Below are 21,342 nucleotides of genomic sequence, written 5' to 3'. Positions count from 1 at the left end.
ATCATCGGAAACTTCAGTATAATGTAGAAATATACACTACATATAGTTGCACAAATGCTTGGACTAGCCTTCATGCTACTCAAGGCAACGTAAAGTTATGTTGAGACAAAGCAAAAGTGAAATGTTGCAGCAATTGTGATGGTCATATACGCCTTAGATGGAAAGCGAATACAAAGTTTAAGTAGGATTATTCAATATAAGACAAAAAATATTACCAAAAACATAAAATCCTTGATAAATGTTTTGGACAAAGTATAGTTATGTAGTGGTGAATTAACTGGGTATGAGTAGCAAGCCACACGGGGCAGGAAAAATAGCACAAACACTCTAATATAGGAATACACTACAAGGTTTTTTTGTTGTTGCTAGAAATCATTATTTTTAAAATTAAGTTGAATAGCGGCAAATGTGTGGGCAACAAATTGTTTGAGAAAACAACAAAATTCCATAAGTAATTTGGTTATTAAGTTTTCTATAATTGAAATTATCTATCTAATAGCACAATAACATATTAAAGTCTATATCACAAACAAGAATAATAATTAATAAATCTAGCCGCGCAAATGTGTGGGTCACCTTGCTAGTTCATACACAACTAAGCATCTGAACATAATTCCAAAGGGAGTCCATACATAATTGCATATAACTAACATAGTTTGCCCCCAAAAGATCAAGCTCGGAACCACCAACTGTCATTCCCCTACAACTATCACTTGCATCAAGGTCAGAAGAATAGCATTTGCACGTAGATGATCTGTTGCAACACAATGGACACTGATCTGTAAATGGGTTCTTTGAATGTGATGAGAACAACATTGCCTTCAATAAGAGAAGCGGCTGAGAAGAACTCATTGAAAGTGTTGTTCTAAATCACCATCCCCCCATCTTGCTTGCTAATAGAAAATGACGAAGGAGTGATTACATGCACACCCTCATCCATAGCTACCAGAGTGACAAACGCATTCGGCACATCAACAAATCTCTTCAAGCTTCAAACAACGGTCTTGGGGATTTTCTAAAAATAAACAAAAAATAAAAGAATATAAGGTTAAATTGATCTCTAAAGATTCATAAAATAATTAAATAGCAAGATGAACACTGAAAAATATAGACTAACCAGGCACTCATGCTCAACTAGAAAATCAAAAAGTTCAACTAATCAGATAACCTTCAAAAACTAACAACAAAATCATTCACAACAACTTACCCACCATGATATGCCGGTTGATGTTGGTGTGATGTTGGTGACAGTCATGAGATGCACAAATGGGCGGCAACGCAGGAAATTGTCTTGAAAGAGACACCAAAGAAAGAAGCGGGTCTCATGATAGTTAAACGCTATTTGCTGAGAGAAGACAGCATAGCCAACATACTGGTAATTATCATTATACAAATTTTCAAAAGCTGCAAAACAAAACCAAAAAAAGTTATACACATATTACAGATAATATTAAGCATGAAAATTTTAAACCCCACTAAATTAATTTGAAAAATTCAAAAACTTACCAACACAAAGAATAGGAAGCAACCTTTCTGCACCCCGATAAGTGTCCACTTTCAGATCAAAGGTCATATGGTCCAGAGAGAACACTATCCGGTCTCCAGCACGAAGACCATAGTCATAGTTAACTCAACCAAGCATTGCCATAAAACTTGCTAAATTGGGTCAATGCTTAAACAAAGGAGGGTAAGACCTTCCTTCATAAGTAAGAAGAGCAGGCTCAACCTTCTTGTACTGTAACATCATAGCAGCATCCCTCTGCTCATCAATGTAATAAGCTACAAAAGCTCTAAAATTGTAGGGAATGTACTGCAATATAAAATAAATATAAAAATATAATAAGATACTCAATTACCTAAAAATGCAAAACAATACTAAAGAAATTGCACAATAACAAATTCAGCAAGCCATAAATTGAAATGAAGCAAATAATTACCAATATCAATCTCGTATTAAACTTCTAATTGGAGAACTAATTATCTTATAAGATGAATAAAAATTCAACTAACAATGATGTCACCTATAAGATTGAATTTACCTAAAGAATGCAAAACATTACTGGATAAATTGCACAAAACCGAAATAGAGCAAGCTCTAAAAAAGGGAAATGAAGCAAAGAATTAATGATAACAACCTCATATTAAACTTCTAACTGAATAGCTAATTAATTTATAAGTTGAATACCAACTGAACTCACAATGACATCACCTATAAGATACTAAAATACCTAAAACATGCAAAACATTACTTCACAAATTGCACAATACCAAATTCAGCAAGCTATAAGCAGAAATGAAGCAAAAAATAGTAATATCAACCTCGTATTAAAATTCTAACTAGAGAACTAATTAATTTATTAGTTGAATTTCATATTAATTACACTCACAATTACATCACCATAACATACTAAAATAGTAAGAAATTGAAAAGATGTTACACTTATCAATAAAATCAACTCACCATGTGCCTAAAGCAACTTTCATTGAGGACAACGTCAAACTCGTGGAGAACTAGATCACCTGGCTCACAGGGTCCATCCGGATTATGGCAGATAGGGAAAACCATGCCCGCATAAAATAAGAAAAGAAGCCTTAATATAAAAAGGGAACTCATCAAAGGGAAAACCACAAAATAGGTTAAAAGGGTAGCATCTAGGTAAATTTATAGCAACAACAACAATAAAAACTACCTAAAACTAAACAACATCACAAAGCTCATAGAAAAAATAGCAAGCAATAATCAATGCAACTAGCTCTCACCAACTACGGCAACTATCTCACAATAATAGAATTAACTATCACTAGTCAAACTATCAAACTATTAGAAACTTGGAACTATCAAACCATTCAACTGCACAAGAAGGATTAGGAACTTGCACAACATCATTATCAGGAACAACATCTACAGACTAGAGCAAAGCATATTCTAAAGAAATAGAGCAATAGATTAGTAGGAGTATTGGCCGAGAACCATTGTTGGTGCAATTGCAGACATTTGGAATACCATAGAAAAAATATTTTGCATATCATGGGATCCAACCATTGCTACCACGGAGTATAAGATATATACTAGCAACAAAGGTAAGTATATTCTAATTTACAACAGTTAAAACGCTACCACATCAAGCATACAAAAATATGCACACACAAAAGCAGACCTAAGCATACATTCCTACTCTATGTTGCTCTCCTTCTTTGGGTGCAAAAACACCCACCCCTACTATAGGTTGCACCTATTGTAACTAAAATATTCATAAAGTACTAATTGAACATGGTATTCCCAATGTCTACAATATTCGGAAAGTACTATCTGTCTTTAGTTGCACATGAAGGGTTCACAAAATACACAACACTGACAAGCTGCGGCAAAGCATATTCTAAAAACACAAAGAGAAAACAATGTGGTAGGTGTCTTGGCTGAGAGCCATTCTTGGAGCAATTTGCAGACGTTGGGAATACCATATCATATATTTTGAATATCATGGGATCCAACAATTGCTACTATGACTTACTGCTATGTCATGATACTAATTATTGTAGATTTACACATGCGGGCTACACAATTTGCACACAAATAAAATCAGCAAGAACAAAATCAACATGGAGTAAAAGGTATATTAGCAACAAAGGTAAGTACATTCTAATTTACAACAGTTGAAAACTGCGAGAAGAATACATATTTTTCATGCACAAAAATAAAATTCAATAAATAAATATACATGACTAGTAATTCACTTAGGATTACTGTAAGTACATGGATACTCGAAAGATTATAAATCTCCTACAAAACACTCTGAATAAAGAATTTGATGAGCAAGCTAAGCCTACGAAGTTGAATATAGTAATGTTAAGCCTATGAGCATTTAGAAACACAAATTAAAGGGGATTAAGTTTAAAAAAAGAGGACCTTTAACAAAACTCTCAACAGAAGGTCCGGAAAAAAGCTCATTGTAAGAACCACAAAGACCTAGATTTAACATTAGATTAACCTTACACACATTAGATTTAACAGTTCAAGACGTAGAAACTCACTTCCTATTCTTCAATCACACCAAATCAACAAAATATCCAGAAATCTAATAAATCTATAGCACAAGCCTACCCAAGCCATAAAAAACCAAACCCAAAAAATCAAACTACCGCACATCTATTCCACCAGATATCATAGCAACTTGTTCTAAAAGAAAAAAGGGAAGAGAAGACACAAATCCTAACCAAAAGAGCAAGATTGAAGGGGAAAAAAGGAAGATTACGAAAACCCTAACCAAAGCATGCTAAACAAGAACCCTAACCATACATCTCATTCTACCACGAAACATTACAAAAGACATAGAAAGACAAGAAAAAAAGATTGAGCAGGTAAAATACCTGAACAAGCAGATGGAGCACAAAGATCCCTAACCCAAGAAATCCCCGAGAGCAAATCCTGCATATAGAACAACAAAAGGTACAAAACTAACAGCTAAATAACCACAAAAGTAGAGTAGATCAGACGAGAAAGTGAGAGGGGGGACACAAAGGAGAGGAAAACTCGATGAACCCTATCTCTGGATCGGAAGAGGAGACGAAGAGGAGAGCAACTGAGAGTAGGGGAAGTAACTGACAGGCAAACTGGGGAACGCACCGAAGAGATAAGGCGAAGGCAACAAGGCGACGCAGGCTGGGCTCAGCCTGGTAACGGGCGGCGGGAGCCAAAATGGCGCAACCAAAGTAGAGAACGAGCCCAATAAGCAATTCGACTGACCGAAAAAAGGGGTCAATCGATTCCACACAACCCAACTCACCACTGAAAGGACACGGAGAAAAACCAAATAGCACAAATCTCAAAGCAGAATCGGATGGCCACAAATCGACTAATCCAAAAAGAATTTTCAGCTGACTCACATGTAGCTAAAGTGCTAGTGGATTATTCTTCGAAATAAGACACTAGTGGATGCGATATGAGTGCCAGACTAGCTTTTTTGTTGTTGGTGAAAATGCCAAGAGTGAAGAGTACTCCCTCCGTCCGCGAATAGGTGTACATTTAGCTTTTGTTCTAAGTCAAAGTTTTAAAATTTTGACCAATTTTCTAAAAAATAGTAGTAACATATATGACATCAAATTGATATATTATCATAGTACATTTCATGATGAATTTAGTGATACTAATTTGAAGTCATCAATGCTTTTATTTTTTCCTAGAAAGGTGGTCAAAGTTTTAAATCTTTGACTTAAAACAAAAACTAGAAGTACACTTATTCGCGGACGAAGGAAATATATGTATCGAATCCAGACCAAAATATCCAAGTTAATTAACTCATCACAGCTTCAAGTTGAAGCTAGGGAAGATTCTTCCGCCAAAAGGAAAAAGGAATACAGGGAAGAGAGCGGGAAATTACAAATAATAAAATATCAGTTTTGCTAAAACTCATCTAGATGAGATTTAATTTGGTCTCATTCATCTTTTATAGCCATTGGATGTGGTGCTATAAGATGCGTGTGTGCTGACGTGGGTTAGATCCGTTCTTATTTTCCAGGTGAATGAGACTAAATTACATCTTATCTAGATGAGTTCTAGGTACTCCCATAAAATACAAGCAAAAGATAGTATCGTCTCAAGCGGGCTAGAGAGAGTCAAACTATTCCGCCGATGTCCCTTTTGCCCTCTCCATCGCCTCGCCACAGAACCTGTGTCTGTATAGTGGACATATAAACAGCCTCCAAGCCGTCGAAGCACAGAGCGAGCTACGGCGTGCCGATGAAGACGACAGGAGGGGGCAGCGGACAACCAGCCATGTCCGGACTTGTGTTCTTCCTCTTCCTCTTTTCCCTCTTCACTGCCGCTGCCTCGACGACCAAGCAAAGCCAGGTCATCCTCTGGATCAATCCATTTTTCGTTGTTGATCAACATATTTCTCACGGGTTTAGTTTGATTAGATCATGGCCGGCTCCGTCCTGCCGTTCATGATGCTATTGTATCGTTTAATAACTCCCCTTATTTATGTTTAATTTTGTGTGAGCTGCATGCTATGCGGAAGGGACGGATACTGAACTTTCGTACCGCCGTTGTGGGCAGGTCTATATAGTGTATCTGGGCGAGCACGCCGGAGCCAAGTCGAAGGGAACCATCCTTGATGATCACCATGCCCTCCTCCTCTCCGTCAAGGGCAGGTACACACACATCCATTAATGAAGGAACGTATGCATACATACCATGATCGTACATGGCGGCGCGCACGTCCTCTACATTTGCCGGGTGATTCTTGCTGATAATGGACACTAGCGAGTCCGGCTTCGTGCAGCTAGTCATTCACACGCTCTCTCTGTGGTTCACCAGCGAGGAGGAGGCACGGGCGTCGCTGCTGTACAGCTACAAGCACAGCCTGAATGGCTTCGCGGCCCTTCTCTCGGACGACCAAGCCACAAAGCTTTCAGGTAGTGTCCTACCGGCAGGACTGAGGCAGTGTCTGTCTACGGTGACACTAGGGTTTTCTCCAAAATCCATACACGATAAATAATAATACTGTGATTAATCCACCACCGTTGCCTGTATGTCTTTGTGCGTGCGTTTGGCTGATGCATGTGCCGTGTCCGGCAGAGAGGACTGAGGTAGTGTCTGCCTTCCGGAGCGACGGGAGGTGGTCCCCGCACACCACGAGGTCTTGGGAGTTTGTGGGTTTGGAGGAAGGGCTCAGCAAGGGCTGGCTGCCGTCCGGCGCTCACGCCGGCGAGAATGTCATCGTAGGCATGCTGGACTCCGGTGAGAAGGCTCTCTACTGACTTGCGTGCTTCCGGCCAATCAACTAAAGCCTTCACGTGTCGACGTTTCATTTGACAAGAGCCGCTGTTTGAAACTGCAGGGATCTGGCCGGAGTGGAGGAGCTTCAGCGACGAGGGGCTAGGGCCAGTGCCCGCGCGGTGGAAGGGAGTGTGTCAAGGAGGAGATTCCTTCAATTCCTCCTCTTGCAACAGGTGTGTATTATCACATACAAATACTTACATACGTAGTACTATGTACTTCTGCGCACTGCATCGTGCATTCGTGGCTTTGTTATCGTTGGAAGATTGGTTGGTCGGTCTATTCAGGCTAGTATATTCTTGCTGGAAACAGGGGACATACACACGGCCTCTTGCTATCCGTCTTCCATCTTGTGACCATATCGATCGATCACTTCGTCTAACTAAAAATCATAACAATATCGAACTAAGGCAACTTACAAAACAAAAGGCAGACATACATGCAGTGCATCTACCTATGATTGAGATGACTAGACAGTGACGACTGACGACCAAACGAGAACCAAACAGTGACATACACGGTAAAATGGACAAAACTGATCTCAAGGCACAACTATTTCACAAACTTTCGCAGTGGACGAAACAAATTCACCAGCTAATCTTTTTGTGTAGCGCTTGATAGGCCGGCACTGCACTACACTAAGTAGCGCATGACGCTCCTGGCCAGCGTGGCACCCAGGGCCAGACCGGGCCGCACCCCTGGTTGTGCAGCGCCTAGATGAAAGAAGCTGCACAATCAGCATACTGTTAATGTTCTTATTCTTGTCTTAGATGCAAAGGTACTACCTTTGTCCTGGTTTATTAGCCCCTTTTATTCTGTGGCAAATTTTGACTTTAAATTGTACTAACAAAATGTTAATGCATGTCATAAAAGTAATTAAATTGAAAACTATGTTCAAATACAAATCAACGATATAACTTTTGATGACATGCATTAATATCTTGTTAGTTAAATCTCTAGTCAAAATTTGGCATAAAATACAAAAAGGACTTATAAACCAGGATGAAGGTAATAGTTATCATGTTCCAACAACTTTTGACTATTTTGCCCACTCTTTGTTTAACACATCGGCATATTACGCTTTATGTAAAGTGACCCCCATTATTCAAACTGATGGGCACACAAAGTGGACGGGTAACGGAGGGCCGGAGGGACCAGGATGGTATAACAAAAAAGCAAGAACAAAATATCCATAATTGCATATTTGGTCCAGTATATGAACACATGTTAAAATGGTATGCTAATTGCTAAAACTGAAGCAAATAATCAGTCAGGTTCAGTATAAATTTTTTAACAGACTAAGATTCTGACATGAGCCAAGAAATAAATGTTTAAACTTTTGGACTGAAAAAGCTAGCACGTCAGCTAAATGAGAAGTGGTACTTTGTTGTACCTCGAACATATTGCCCACAACTGGCTATAACCAAGAATTATCTGAATGCTTGACCACACTATCAACGCACCTTGTGTCGCTCTCATTGTCTGAAGGAACCTCTGCAGATAGAACAAAAGATAAACTGAAATGCATAACATGAATATTTGCACCAGTGAGATAGCTTATTCGAGTTGCCATTATTCTTGTTATAAGATAGAAAATGTGGAAGAATAATTTGAAACTTATAGTATGGCCATCCGCTATTTGTGCAAGCGATCGTTCATGGATTATGGAGAGGACTGGAACAACATATGCATATGAGCCGCCAATGACAGTGGGAAGGCGAGTGCCAAATAGTGTCTGCCTGTCTGGAGCAGTGTCTTTTATCCCATTCACAAATAGCAGTGTCTGAACCACTTTTGCCTTGTCATGCTTTGGTAAACACACAAACAAGCACCATTTTTTCAGTACAAATAACAATATGTTGTGCCAAATTAACCAAGGAATGTAGCAAACATAAAAAAAAGTTTACAGAAGGGTTTCAGCAGGCTGGAACTGGCTGGAAAATGCTAAGTGGCAGTGTAGCACCTGAGTGCTAGGCGCTACACTGTCTGGTGTAGTGACTGGCGCTACACTGTCTGGTGTAGTGCCTGGGCGTTAGGCACTACACTCTTTTAATCTGCAGAAACTACAAATACAGTATGTAATATGTGTGTGAATCAATTTTTTCGGTAAGACTTAAACAAATGCATAAGTGATTGTGCAGCTTCTTTCACCTAGGCGTTGCTTCAAGTCTCCTGCAGAGTCTCCCGCGCCTTCAAGCCCGCGCGACGTGGGTATGGCTGGCGCTGCGGGGCTCGAGGCCGAGGTGACGGCGGGATGGGAGACGGTGAGGTCGCGTCGGCCGCGCCGGCCGGCTTTGCAGCAGGAAGAATTCAAGGCGCGCGCCCCTCCCCCGGACTGGCTTTTCAACCTCTGCTTCCATTGCCTTCATCCAAGGCATAAGGCCGCTACTTGCCGCAATCCAGTCACCTGCAGGCGCTGCTTCCGCTCCGGCCATCGCGCGCGTGGCTGCACCACCCGCCGGCTCCACATCTACGTCCGCGGGCGCCTCCTCGCCGGCAGGCGCTGCCTGCACGCCAGCGCCCCGCGCCTCCCCTGCCTCGGGCTCGCTCCCCACCTCCCGCCCCCGCAAGGGCCATGGTTGCGCCTGTTGCTGTGGCCTGGGCGGGTGACCACACGGCCCGCCCTGCTGAGGTCTTCACGGTGGTGCACTCCAGCCCCGCCATGGTCCAGGAGGCAGCTCTGCTCGAGTCAAACGCCGTGGTGGCATGGCTGGAGCGCGAGATGAGGGCCTCCTCTGAAGAGATCGCTTCTGCGGTGGTGAGAGAGATCGGCTGTCTACGCCCCGATGTCAACGTCGTCCGCCACTTCCCGGAGGCCTTCCTCATCAGGTTCTTCCACCGCCATCACTGCTCTGAGGCGATCTCGCGCCCGGCGCTGCCGTTCCGGGGCACCCGCATCCAGCTCCGGCCATGGCGGATCGAGTCCCACGCGGAGCACGTCGACATGCCGCACCATGTGCGCCTTTGCCTTGAGGGGCTGCCGCTGCAGGCATGGGACGCCCAGGCTGTGGCCTCTGCGATCGGCACCAACTGCTCAATAGACTACATCAAGCCGGTGTCTTGCCTGAAGACGGACACAGAGGCGCTTTGCCTGTGGGCGTGGGCGACGTGCCCCAGCAAGATTCCGAGGGTCAACTGGATCACCCTACCGGCGCGCGAAGGCGGCGAGCCGGTGTATGGTCGGCGTGGTCTGCAGCACAGGGTCCTGCTTCACCTCTCTATCCTTGAGCGGAAGGTGGGCGGGCGCACTGTTTCAGAGGGCTTCACCTGGCGTCGCAACATCGTCGATGGCGAGACGGTGCCCAGGGACCGTAGGGAGCGCATCTCCCGCCCAGCGCCACGTCACGACAGGCGCGACAGTGACGATGACGAAGACCGTCGCCGTGGTGGAGATCGGCGCGGCCGTGACACCGCCGCCGGCACGAGCAGCTTGGGCGCGCGCATAAGGCGCAGCCTCTCCCGCAATCACCGCGAAGAGCCGCGGAACCAAGACAGAGGCCGGGGCGACCGCGACAGGAGGGAGGACCGCGACAACCGTCGCCGTGATGTCATGGGCGTGCCGGCCGTGGTCCTGCAGGGCTCAGGCTCCGCCTCCTCGGCTGCGGCCCACAGCCTCGAGGACGACCCTACGGTGCCCGCACAGCAGCAGCTCCTTCTTGGCTCCACCCCGACGGTGGTGGACGGTCCGGTGCAGCCGGTGCTGGCTGTGCGGAGAGGGCGCAGCCCGGCCCGGGCACGCTCGCCTGGCATGATCCGGCGTCGCTCCCAGGACAACTGGACGCCGCCTTCATCACCACCTCTATCACCAACGTTCGTGCTCCCGCCGGTACCACGTTCAAAGCGGGATGAGGCCAGGCGCTCCGCGTCCATCGGCTTCATTCCGTCCCACGCAACTCTGGAGCTTTGCTCCCCTTCCGTGCTGCTGCTGCCTTTGGCTTCGCCAGGAAGGCCGCCGGGGTTCGAGAGCTCGCCTACGCCGCCGCTCGTCCCCGCCGGGCCGGTGCGCCGCACACCTTCTCCCCCGCGCAGGAGGGTTTTGGTGGTGGCCGATGCCGACCTCGAGCCGCTCTTCAAGGAGAGGCTGGAGGCCCTCCTCCGAACGCCTGCTCCTAGGCCTACAACAGCGCGCCGCAAAACGATGGCTGGGGTGACTATCAGCCGCGCCGGTGGGTTCATGCTGCAGAGGACAACCGCCAGGCTGCGAGTTGCTGGGCAGGCCAAGGTCACTTCGGTCGTAAAGGCGGCGGAGGCCATGGTTTGTCGCGGTCTCGGCATCACCAAGAACGGCCAAGATGTCACGGTGGAGATGCTCAACACTTTCACAGACCGTTTCAAGGAGCAACTTCCACCGGAGGTGATCATGGCCATGAGAGACATGTTTAAGCTGGACGATGTCGGAGCGACTGCTGTTGAGGATGCTCTTCTGCAGCACGGAGGTGCAGGAGCGCTGGATGTGGACAATGGCCAGGACGCCATTTGAGCAGTCCCTGGATGGCTGTAGGGTAGCTAGTTTAAGATGATAGTGCAACCACTATTATGTAATGCGGGGGTGTGGCGGAGTCTACCCATGGCTAGCCGCTGGCCATGTATCAGGTTGTTATGCTTGAACTATTTGTGTTCCATGGGCTGGTGTAGAACCAGTCTGATTGCTACAAGGTTGTCTGTTCTCTCCTGGGAAAATTATAGGGTTATGCATGTTTCCAAATGACTGAACAAGCCATCAACACACTAAGCTGGAACGTCCGCGGCCTCAACTGTCCAAACCGTAGGGCCACTGTGAGCGCAACGATCGCGTCTTCGTCGTGCCACATCGTTTGTCTCCAGGAGACGAAGTTGACCATCGTCGACCAATTCACGGCCGCATTTCTTGGGGGCAACAGACTTCGTAGTTTCGGCAGCGACCGGCAAAGGGGACCAGAGGTGGCATCCTTATTTTATGGGATGATCACCTAGTTGAGCTGACGAATATCACCTACACCAGCTACTGTATTTCGGCAATGGTGCGGATTAGAGAAACAGAGTTGATTTTCAAGCTCACATCGGTGTATGGCCCCACTGATTATGCACGCAAAGACGCTTTCTTTGATGAGCTTGCTAGTCAAAAGCCGCCAGCAGGAGTGGCATGGCTCGCTTCTGGCGATTTCAACCAAATATATCGGGCAAGGGACAAAAACAACAGAAACATCAATAGAAGTCGTATCACCCGCTTCCGGAATGCCCTACAAGCTTGCGAACTCAAAGAAATTCATCTGCAGAATCGGAGATTCACTTGGAGCAATGAGAGAGCGAGCCCTACTCTCTGCAAACTTGATTCGTTCTTCTGCAACGCGGACTGGGACACAACCTTCAACAACCACGTCTTGCATGCTCTCTCATCATCATTGTCCGACCACTGTCGGCTCTTGCTTGCCGATGCGAGGGGGCCTCGCAGGCCTAGAACCTTCAGATTTGAGAACTTCTGGGCTGCCATGCCTGGATTCAATGATGTTGTCATCAAAGCTTGGAATGAGCATTGTGAGCACTCGGAACCGTATCAGCTGTTGTTCCATAAACTAAAGAAGACGGCCACCCGTCTCACCGAATGGAGCAGGAGGCTTTTCTCCAAGGCAAAGATCCACCTTCATGCGGCCCTCCTGGTCATTCTACAGCTTGACATGGCTCAAGAAAATCGGCCATTATCCCTTGAGGAGCTAGACTTGCGTGCTAGACTGAAGAAACGAGTTGTAAGCCTGGCAGTTCTTGAGAGGGCCCGAAAGAAGCAATGTGCCAGAGTGGCCAACCTGAGGGAGGGAGACGCAAACACCAAGTTTTTTCACCGTCGCATAAATTCGCGAAGACGAAAGAACCACATCCATCGGATAAAGCACGAGCATGGTTGGGTGACCGAGCACGAGGCGAAGGAGAAAATCCTTCATGAGCACTTCTCTGAGGTCATGGGAAGGGGAGACACAAGCACCAAGGACTTCAATTGGGACGAGCTTAACATTGTGTCGCATGATCTGCACGAGTTGGGGGCGGCCATAACAGAGGAGGAGGTCAGAAATGCCATTAATGAGATGCCTAGTGACAAGGCACCTGGGCCGGATGGATTCACAAGCATGTTTTTCAAGAAGTGTTGGGACATCATAAAAGGGGACATCATGAGGGTCATTCATCTATTTGACTCCCTCCACACATCAAACCTTCACTGGCTCAACTCCGCCAACGTGATCCTATTACCCAAGAAGGAGGGTGCGGAGGGCGTCTCCGACTACCGACCCATTAGCCTCATCCATGCAATTGCTAAGATTATTGCGAAGGTGCTCTCCATTCGGCTAAGTCCGCACATGAATGTCCTTGTTTCCAACGCCCAGAGTGCCTTTATCAAGAGGAGAAGTATTCATGATAATTTCATGTACGTCCGGAATTTTGCGAGACGACTGCACAGGTGCAAAACTCCCGCACTCCTATTCAAGTTGGACATCCGGAAGGCCTTCGATTCGGTCAAGTGGGAGTTTATTCTCGAGCTTCTCCAGAAAAAGGGGTTCCCAAGCAAGGTCCGGAATTGGATCGCCGCACTTCTCTGCACTTCCTCTTCACGGATCCTTTTGAATGGGGTGGCTGGGCCGACGATTGTACATGGCCAGGGCCTCCGCCAAGGCGACCCGCTTTCGCCTCTCCTTTTTGTGATTGCAATCGACCTCCTGCAACAGATCCTGGAACTCGCAACACGAAAGGGCCTCTTCCACAAGATTCGTGGTAGGAGGGCCATGGCGAGAACATCCCTCTACGCGGACGATGCAGCCGTGTTCATGGCCCCTATCAAGAGCAATGTCGACAACCTGGCGGCAATTCTAAAGGGATTCGGGGAGGTGACTGGTCTTTGCACCAACTTCCAGAAAAGCTCAGTTGTACCCATCCGCTGCTCCCATGTCCGATTGGCCATGTCCTACAGAGTTTGCCTGCAACTAGGACCTCCTTCCCGATGAGATACCTGGGCCTCCCGCTCTCGATCTGGCAACTCAAGAAGGTGGACCTACAATTCCTAGAGGACAAGGTTGCCAACAAACTGGTTACTTGGGAGGGTCAAAACATCACTACCATTGGCCGCACGGCCCTTGTCAGGTCTGTGACCACCTCCCAGGTGATATACTTTATCACACCGCTTGTCGTCCCTCCGGGCACACTGCACAATGTCAACAAGCTGGAGCGGGCATTTCTATGGTCGGGTTCAGACAAGACCACCAGGGCTAAGTGTAAGGTCAACTGGGAGGTGGTTTGCCGTCCAATCCAGTATGGAGGACTAGGGGTGCTGAACACTGACAAATTTGCTCGGGCTCTGAGATTGCGCTGGCCTTGGTTTGAATGGAAGGAACCAAGCAAGATGTGGGTGGGCACAGAAAACCCATGCGACGAGGCCGACCTTGACTTCTTCTACGCTTCCACCACCATCATTTTGGGGAATGGTGCTAAAACGCCATTCTGGGACTCCCCATGGTTGCTAGGGCGCAAGCCTAAGGAGATTGCACCGCTCATTTACGAGGCCTCCTCAAGAAAAAACTGGAAGGTGCGGGAAGCTATTAAGGACAATGCTTGGATTTTAAAGATAAGGTCAGACACTGTGGTATCCGTTGACCACATAAGGGAATTTTTTACCCTTTGGATGCTTTTACTTGACGTCATTCTTGACGAGCACTCCGAAGACGACATCGTCTGGAAGCACGCAACTAACGGGCAATACTCGGCCGCCCCCGCTTATAAAGCACAATTCTTGGGCATGGTTAATTCTCCCATGGAGCAAATGGTGTGGAAGGCTTGGGCACCGCCAAAAGTCAAGTTTTTTGCTTGGCTTGCTTTACAAGACCGGATTTGGACGGCGGATAGATTGGACAAGCGTGGGTGGCAAAACTGTGGTCATTGCCCTCTTTGTGGGAGGGAGCAAGAAACAGGGGCTCACCTTTTCTTCAAGTGCCGCTTCACCAATAGGTTGTGGAGGCTGGTCATCGACAAGCTAAGTCTGGACCATATGGACCCTTCCAGTTGGCACCTTGAAGCCTCCGTCAAGGAATGGTGGGCGAACATGACCGGCATGGGTATTCCCAATAGGAAGGCCATGGCCTCCCTCATAATGCTTGTTTCATGGACCGTCTGAAACGAGAGGAACACACGCATCTTCCGTCACAAGAGCGCGCCGCCGCCGATCCTAGTCAACAACATTCTTACCGACGCTAGACTATGGGTGACGGCAGGAGCTAAAAAACTAGGGGACATTCTAGTACGTGAGTAGTTGCCATGTGGCGTGTTATCGTGGGTTGTAAACAATCAAACTCTATTCTCCTCTTAATTAAATGATGAGGCAAATCTTTTGTCTCCGTTTCGAAAAAAAAAAACCTAGGCGTTGCACAAGGTAGTACAGCTCCTTTCACCTAGGCGCTGCACAACCAGGGATGAGGCCCAGTCTGGCCCCAGGGTGCCACACTGGCCAGGAGTGTAGCGGCTGTCAGTTAGGCACTACTCAATAGGTCAGCGCTACATAAAAGGGTTAGTTAGGTGAATTTGTTTCGCCTACGGTTTAGTTTGTGAAATAGTTGCGCCTCGAGGTCAGTTTTGTCCATCCCACACACACACAGCCGGTCTACGATGTCGATGTATCCAAACAGAATCTCCGGCGTGGATGCTTGCACGTTTTAACCGGGACCAGACAGTGCACGCCAGAACAAAAACCTAAGATGGCAGGCCAGCTCGGGCGCAAGACTCCAGCTTGGCGACTTCTCGACTCACTGCAGTGCACAACTTGTTTTGTAATCTCTGCCTGCATGGCTTAGCACTGTTAGCAGTAGCAGACGTACAAACACAAACAGTCTGCCATAGAGTAGTTTTCTCTATGCAGCAGATTAGGGGCCAGTTCTTTTCGTTCGATTATGAAGAATCACTGTCCAAGGAATCAAAATCGCAAAAGCATACACTTTATGATATTTGCTAATATAGTAAAAAAATTGTATTTTGCTAGTTGACTTAGTATGAATATGGATGTTGTAATTAAAAAGTGTATATACACTTTATGATATTTGCAACTCGCTTTCATGTTCATATGGGACATGAATCTAAAATAACCTAGTGTTAGCAATACAATACTCAGTTTCAATTTAGAGGCGTTACAGACATTTCAACATACAACTCATACAAGAATCTCCCCGCAAAAGAAAAACTCATACAACAATCTCAGGCTGGAATCACAAAAAAGAACTAAACGACTGATTATGTGGACAGGTGACTAAAGAACTGGCCCAAGGTAGAACCCCCCTGACGCCTTTTCCTCGCACTCCATGCAAAACAAGATCCCTGTCAGCCTGACAGCGTGAGATTTTACTCCCTCGATAGTTGCAGAAAATTGATGTGATATTATGCAAATTTGCTTACTCAACTGTTGTAAGCATAGGCCAAATCAGATGATCGTTAACGGGATATAAATATTTTAATATGTTAGCTTGTGATTTATCTGTCAATAATAATATGAATGTGTAAATAGATGTTAGAGCTTGTCTAGGGCACATGTAGATGTGCCTTAGTTATTACACATCTAAGTGACACAAGCAAGTGCGGAAAAAAAAGAAAAAAAAGAAAATACTCACACGAATCTTCGCATAAGATCAATGATATATGACTTAGATGTGCAATACTTATGGCACATCTAGATGTGCTTTAGCAAAACTGTAAATGTTAATCAAATTCTGACCGTGAATTATCTTATATTTCAATTAGAAGTTTGGTAAGTAAATTAAATTGCAATTGGTTTAGAAGATAAGTAAATTAAGATGATTGATTATCATATACATGAAAGGTTTGACAAAAGAATGATGAGAATAAATGTGAAATGAAAAGCTTAGTTCTTTTTAAGTAGTAGAGAAGTAGTGAAGATTGCAGTTCATACGTACACCAGCACGCAGGAAGGTCATCGGCGCGCGGTACTACCTCAAGGCCTACGAGGCCCAGCACGGCAGGCTGAACACCACGAACGAGTGCCGCTCGCCGCGCGACCACGACGGCCACGGCACCCACACCGCGTCCACCGTCGCGGGCCGCGCCGTGCCGGGCGTGGCGGCGCTCGGGGGGTTCGCTGCCGGCACGGCCTCGGGCGGGGCGCCGCTCGCCCGCCTCGCCATCTACAAGGTGTGCTGGCCCATACCGGGGCCCAACCCCAGCATCGAGAACACATGCTTCGACGCCGACATGCTCGCGGCCATGGACGACGCGGTCGGCGACGGCGTCGACGTGATGAGCGTCTCCATCGTGTCCTCCGGAAAGCAGCCACGGCTACCGGACGACGGCATCGCCGTCGGCGCGCTGCACGCCGCCAGGCGCGGCGTGGTTGTCGTGTGCAGCGGTGGGAACTCTGGCCCCGCGCCGGCCACTGTGTCGAACCTTGCGCCGTGGATACTCACGGTCGGCGCCAGCAGCATCGACCGCTCTTTCAACTCGCCCATCAGGCTTGGTAATGGCATGGTGATCATGGTAAACGCCTAAGAAAATTCGTGTCATTTAACGTATGTTATTCTTGTTTTTTCTTTTAATTAAAATGGACTGACGTGTGATTTACCGTACTTCCATATCAGGGACAAACGGTAACACCATACCAACTGCCGGCGAACAGGACGTATCGAATGGTTTATGCAGCACACGCCGTGGTTCCTGGCACTCCCGCCAACGTTACCAAGTAATAAACGAACCAACGAGAACTAGGCTGTAGCCTAGTGGCAAGAGAGCGCAGTGGCGTCTCCAGCAATCAGGGTTCGAGCCACGTCGGGGACGAATTTCTGATTTCTCACAAGGGATGCTTCTTCTATATCAATAAACTATGAGTGCTAGTGCCCATGAGTTTCATCTTTTTAATAAACGAACCAACTGTACTGAAATCTAAAAAAAATATACGTACAACACAGGTACGTCACACTTGCTAATCGAACAAGGTTCAAATTTTGCACTGTCGCCAAAGAAGGTGCGAGGCAAAATCGTGGTGTGCTTGAGGGGGAGCGGTCTGAGGGTGGGCAAAGGCCTGGAGGTGAAGCGGGCGGGCGGCGCGGCGATCGTGCTCGGCAACCCGCCGATGTACGGCAGCGAGGTGCCCGTCGACGCGCACGTGCTCCCCGGAACGGCAGTCTCCATGGCCGACGTCGACACCATACTCAGCTACATTAATTCCAGCACGAACCCAGCCGCTTACCTGGAGCGCTCGAGGACAGTCGTGGACGTCAAGCCGTCGCCGGTGATGGCGCAGTTCTCGTCGCGTGGACCCAACGTCCTCGAGCCCAGCATCCTCAAGGTACGAGCACAAACGGCATCCATTTGCATTTGCATCTTCTCAAGATGACTCTTGTCGATTATCTGTGCTAACTGCATCTGCATGCAATGTGTGCGTGCAGCCTGACGTGACGGCGCCAGGCCTGAACATCCTGGCGGCGTGGAGCGAGTCGTCGTCGCCCACAAAGCTCGACGGCGACAATCGCGTGGTGAAGTACAACATCATCTCCGGGACATCGATGTCGTGCCCGCACGTCTCCGCCACCGCCGTCCTCCTCAAGTCTGCCCACCCCGACTGGAGCGCCGCCGCAATCCGGTCAGCCATCATGACCACCGGTAATTTCTCTGCTCCGGCAACGCGATTTGCATGCCATAGGGCCAAGTTTTGCTTTTCTTTACATTGATTGAGAATGGTGGCGGAAGTGGGCCCACGTGATCTCTTTGTGTATGGTTTTGACAGCAACGACTAACAACGCGGAAGGCGGCCCAATAACGAACGCTGACGGAACCGTGGCGGGGCCCATGGACTACGGCTCGGGCCACATCAGGCCCAAGCACGCGATGGACCCGGGCCTGGTTTACGACGCGTCCTTCCAGGACTACCTCCTCTACGCCTGCGCGAGCGGCGGCGCGCAGCTGGACCGCTCGTTCCCGTGCCCGGCGAGCCCGCCGCGTCCGCACGAGCTCAACTACCCTTCCGTCGCCATCCACGGCCTCAACGGGTCCACCACCGTGCACCGGACGGTGACCAACGTCGGCGAGCCTGGGGCGCATTACAGCGTCGCTGTGGTCGAGCCCATGGGCTTCTCCGTGAAGGTCTCGCCGACGAGCCTCGCCTTCGCACGCACCGGAGAGAAGAAGACCTTCACGATAAAGATCGCAGCGACCGGGAAGAGAAGTCGGCGTATGAAGAGGAAATATCTTGCAGGCTCGTACACGTGGAGCGACGAAGTCCACGCTGTGAGGAGCCCCGTCGTTGTTCTCGTCGCGTGATCATTCGTTCTTGCCATTACTGGCCAATTTGAAGAATAGATGAACACGTACAAAACTACTCCCTCGTTGTGCATGTGCTATACGCCAAATGGATCGTGGGTTCGTGTCCCGTTCTGGAGGCTCGGGATGGCTGTGCGCATCCGCATCCTTATCCACACCGTGCGTGCACCACCGTCAGTCTTCACCGGCGCCCGTGGCCGGCAGGCCAACCAACCACACCCATTGTCCAAACCCGGCGGCGTTACAGGTGTATGACCGGCAGCGGTGGTTCACGCCAACACGACACAGTCCGCGTGCTTTCGTGCATGCTGCCACAGTAGAAAGACGTCGACGCGGGAGTCCTCGCTAGAGTCCAGGATCGCAGGATATACCACGACCCACGAGCCCACGCATGTATGGAGCGCTGGTAGCCTGTCTTTTTCCACTCCAACGCTGAAAACCCAGGGGCTGCCCGGATATTCTCTATATCGACACAAAGTTCACGAAAACGATGGCAAGCGTGATGCTCCACTTTGTATTCACTTGCACAAGAATTTTACCAACCAAGTTTATATACCTACTAGCATTGCACAAGAATTTTACCAACCAAGCTTATATGCTCCGGCCAAGTCAATCCCTTAAAAGATGGACGTCAATAACGCACGAACGTTCGTTCGTAGTGGAGGGGGGATCGATCCGAACTTATTCGTTCGGGAGGAGAGCCCCCCAGGCCCGAACGCCCCTCCCTGTCGACCCTACAGCCTGGTAGCGAAAAAAGCCCAACTGTTTCTATGTTGGGCCAGATTAAAGCCCAGATTTTGCAGTGCTACGAAAAAAAAGGCATCAACGTTAAAGCACAAAAAATGCCATGGGTAAAACGAAATTGTTTCTTTCAATGACCCAAAAGGAAAATAGTCATGGCAATTTTCATCATACAAACAAAACAAAACGCCATGCAAGATTCATAGTAAAAAATGCCATGATATTTTTAATTAAATTGTATGCACAATTTGAAGACAAAATTGTGTGTGAGGAATTTTCCATGGTGTGGTAGTATAAATTGCCATGTTAAAAAAATACAATTGCCATGACACTAAAGAATAAAATTTCCATCATGAAAATTAAGGAAAAAGAAGGGAATTTGCTATGGCCCATGATTTCAAAACATAAAATTACCATGGATTAAAAACTAAATAAAATTATTGCACTACCTATAATGAAATGTTTACACATGGCAAATTTAGTAAGTTTTTCTTCAAAAATAGATGGCAAATTTAGGAGTTTTTTTTCACTAAAACACAAGGCAACTTTTTGAGCAAATGTAACTGGTAAATGGATTTTATTGAAAAAATATGGCAAAAAAACACTCATGATAAATAAGGAAATCCAGACTACATGACCAAAAAGTTGCCATGCTATATAGTGAATGAAAAAAAAATGCCATGGAAAAAATGTTTAATTTGCCATGGCAATAAATTCAAATATTTGTCATGGCGACATATGGAAATATGCCATGTCAAAAATAAAAAGTAAAAACTGTCATGGCAATAAAAGTTAAGAGTTTCCATGGCAAAAAAAGGTTAATTTTCCATGGCAATAAAATTTAAATATTTGCCATGGCAGTATAGGTAAATTTTCCATGTAAATTAAGGTAAAATTGTCGTGTCAAAAATAAAAAATAAAAATTGCCATGGTAATAAAAGTTAAGAGTTGCCATGGCAATTAAGGTAAATTTGACATGTCAATTAAGGTAATTTTTCCATACGGCAAAAATAAAAAAGTTAATTTTATTGCGATGATATTTTACTATATACATGAAGACACAAAAAAATGTGGATTGAAAAATGCCATGGCAAATAAAAAGTAAAATTTGACATGGATGTTAAAGTTATTTGCCATGGCAAGTAAAGAAGTAAATTTGCCATGAGCAAAGAGTAAAAGTAAAAACAGTTGCCATTTATGTAAAAAGTGTAAATTGCCATGTATGTAAATGTTAAGTTGCCATGACAAAACAGAAAAAGGTTAATTTAGCATGGCACTTTAAAAAAGGCAAATTTGCATTGGCAAGAGAAAAGGTAAAATTGCCATGGCAAAAACATGGTAAATTTGTCGTGTTGCAAAAAAGAAATAATTTCGCCATGATATTGTTACAAAAATTTGACATGGTCCATGCACTAGAAAATGCAACATTGTGCTCCATGAGCAGGAAACTGGACAAAAAAAGGCACCGTTCTCTGACTAAAAATAACAACTAGGTATTTTGTGGTATCTAAGTGCAGAACTCAAAACTACGACACATTCGTACCACAGAGGCT

At 46.5% G+C, this 21,342-nt stretch overlaps 1 protein-coding gene, 1 long non-coding RNA gene and 1 pseudogene across 4 annotated transcripts; 2 read left to right on the top strand and 1 right to left on the bottom strand.

Moving 5' to 3' along the window:
• Window positions 1-556: 556 nt before the first annotated feature.
• LOC123058548 (uncharacterized) lies at window positions 557-4,616 on the bottom strand. Of its 3 annotated transcripts, none has more exons than XR_006427231.1 (5): window positions 4,369-4,616; window positions 2,462-2,520; window positions 1,507-1,810; window positions 1,208-1,404; window positions 557-1,015 (listed from the first exon to the last, which is right to left on the bottom strand). It is a non-coding gene; the product is annotated as an uncharacterized lncRNA (long non-coding RNA). The 3 variants fall into 3 exon arrangements; XR_006427229.1 differs by having other exon boundaries at window positions 606-1,015; window positions 1,212-1,404; XR_006427230.1 differs by having other exon boundaries at window positions 606-1,015; window positions 1,212-1,404; window positions 2,462-2,591; window positions 4,369-4,601.
• A 996-nt stretch (window positions 4,617-5,612) lies between these two features.
• Window positions 5,613-11,491, top strand: LOC123062014 (uncharacterized). The gene is made up of 5 exons (XM_044485315.1): window positions 5,613-5,848; window positions 6,056-6,150; window positions 6,317-6,414; window positions 6,578-6,739; window positions 6,840-11,491. The coding sequence occupies exon 5, from the start codon at window positions 9,354-9,356 to the stop codon at window positions 11,256-11,258; it is 1,905 nt and encodes a 634-aa protein (XP_044341250.1). The 5' UTR covers window positions 5,613-5,848; window positions 6,056-6,150; window positions 6,317-6,414; window positions 6,578-6,739; window positions 6,840-9,353; the 3' UTR covers window positions 11,259-11,491.
• Window positions 11,492-13,742: 2,251 nt separating this feature from the next.
• LOC123056973 (subtilisin-like protease SBT5.6) lies at window positions 13,743-20,319 on the top strand (annotated as a pseudogene).
• The last annotated feature ends 1,023 nt before the right edge of the window (window positions 20,320-21,342 follow it).

Source organism: Triticum aestivum, chromosome 3A, assembly GCF_018294505.1.
Source record: "Triticum aestivum cultivar Chinese Spring chromosome 3A, IWGSC CS RefSeq v2.1, whole genome shotgun sequence".
Taxonomy (NCBI): Eukaryota; Viridiplantae; Streptophyta; class Magnoliopsida; order Poales; family Poaceae; genus Triticum; species Triticum aestivum.
This window is presented reverse-complemented; position numbering and strand designations above follow the sequence as displayed.

Excerpts from the sequence above, each read along its gene's own strand:
- LOC123062014 (XM_044485315.1), top strand. The coding sequence starts at position 9,354 with ATGGTTGCGCCTGTTGCTGTGGCCTGGGCGGGTGACCACACGGCCCGC.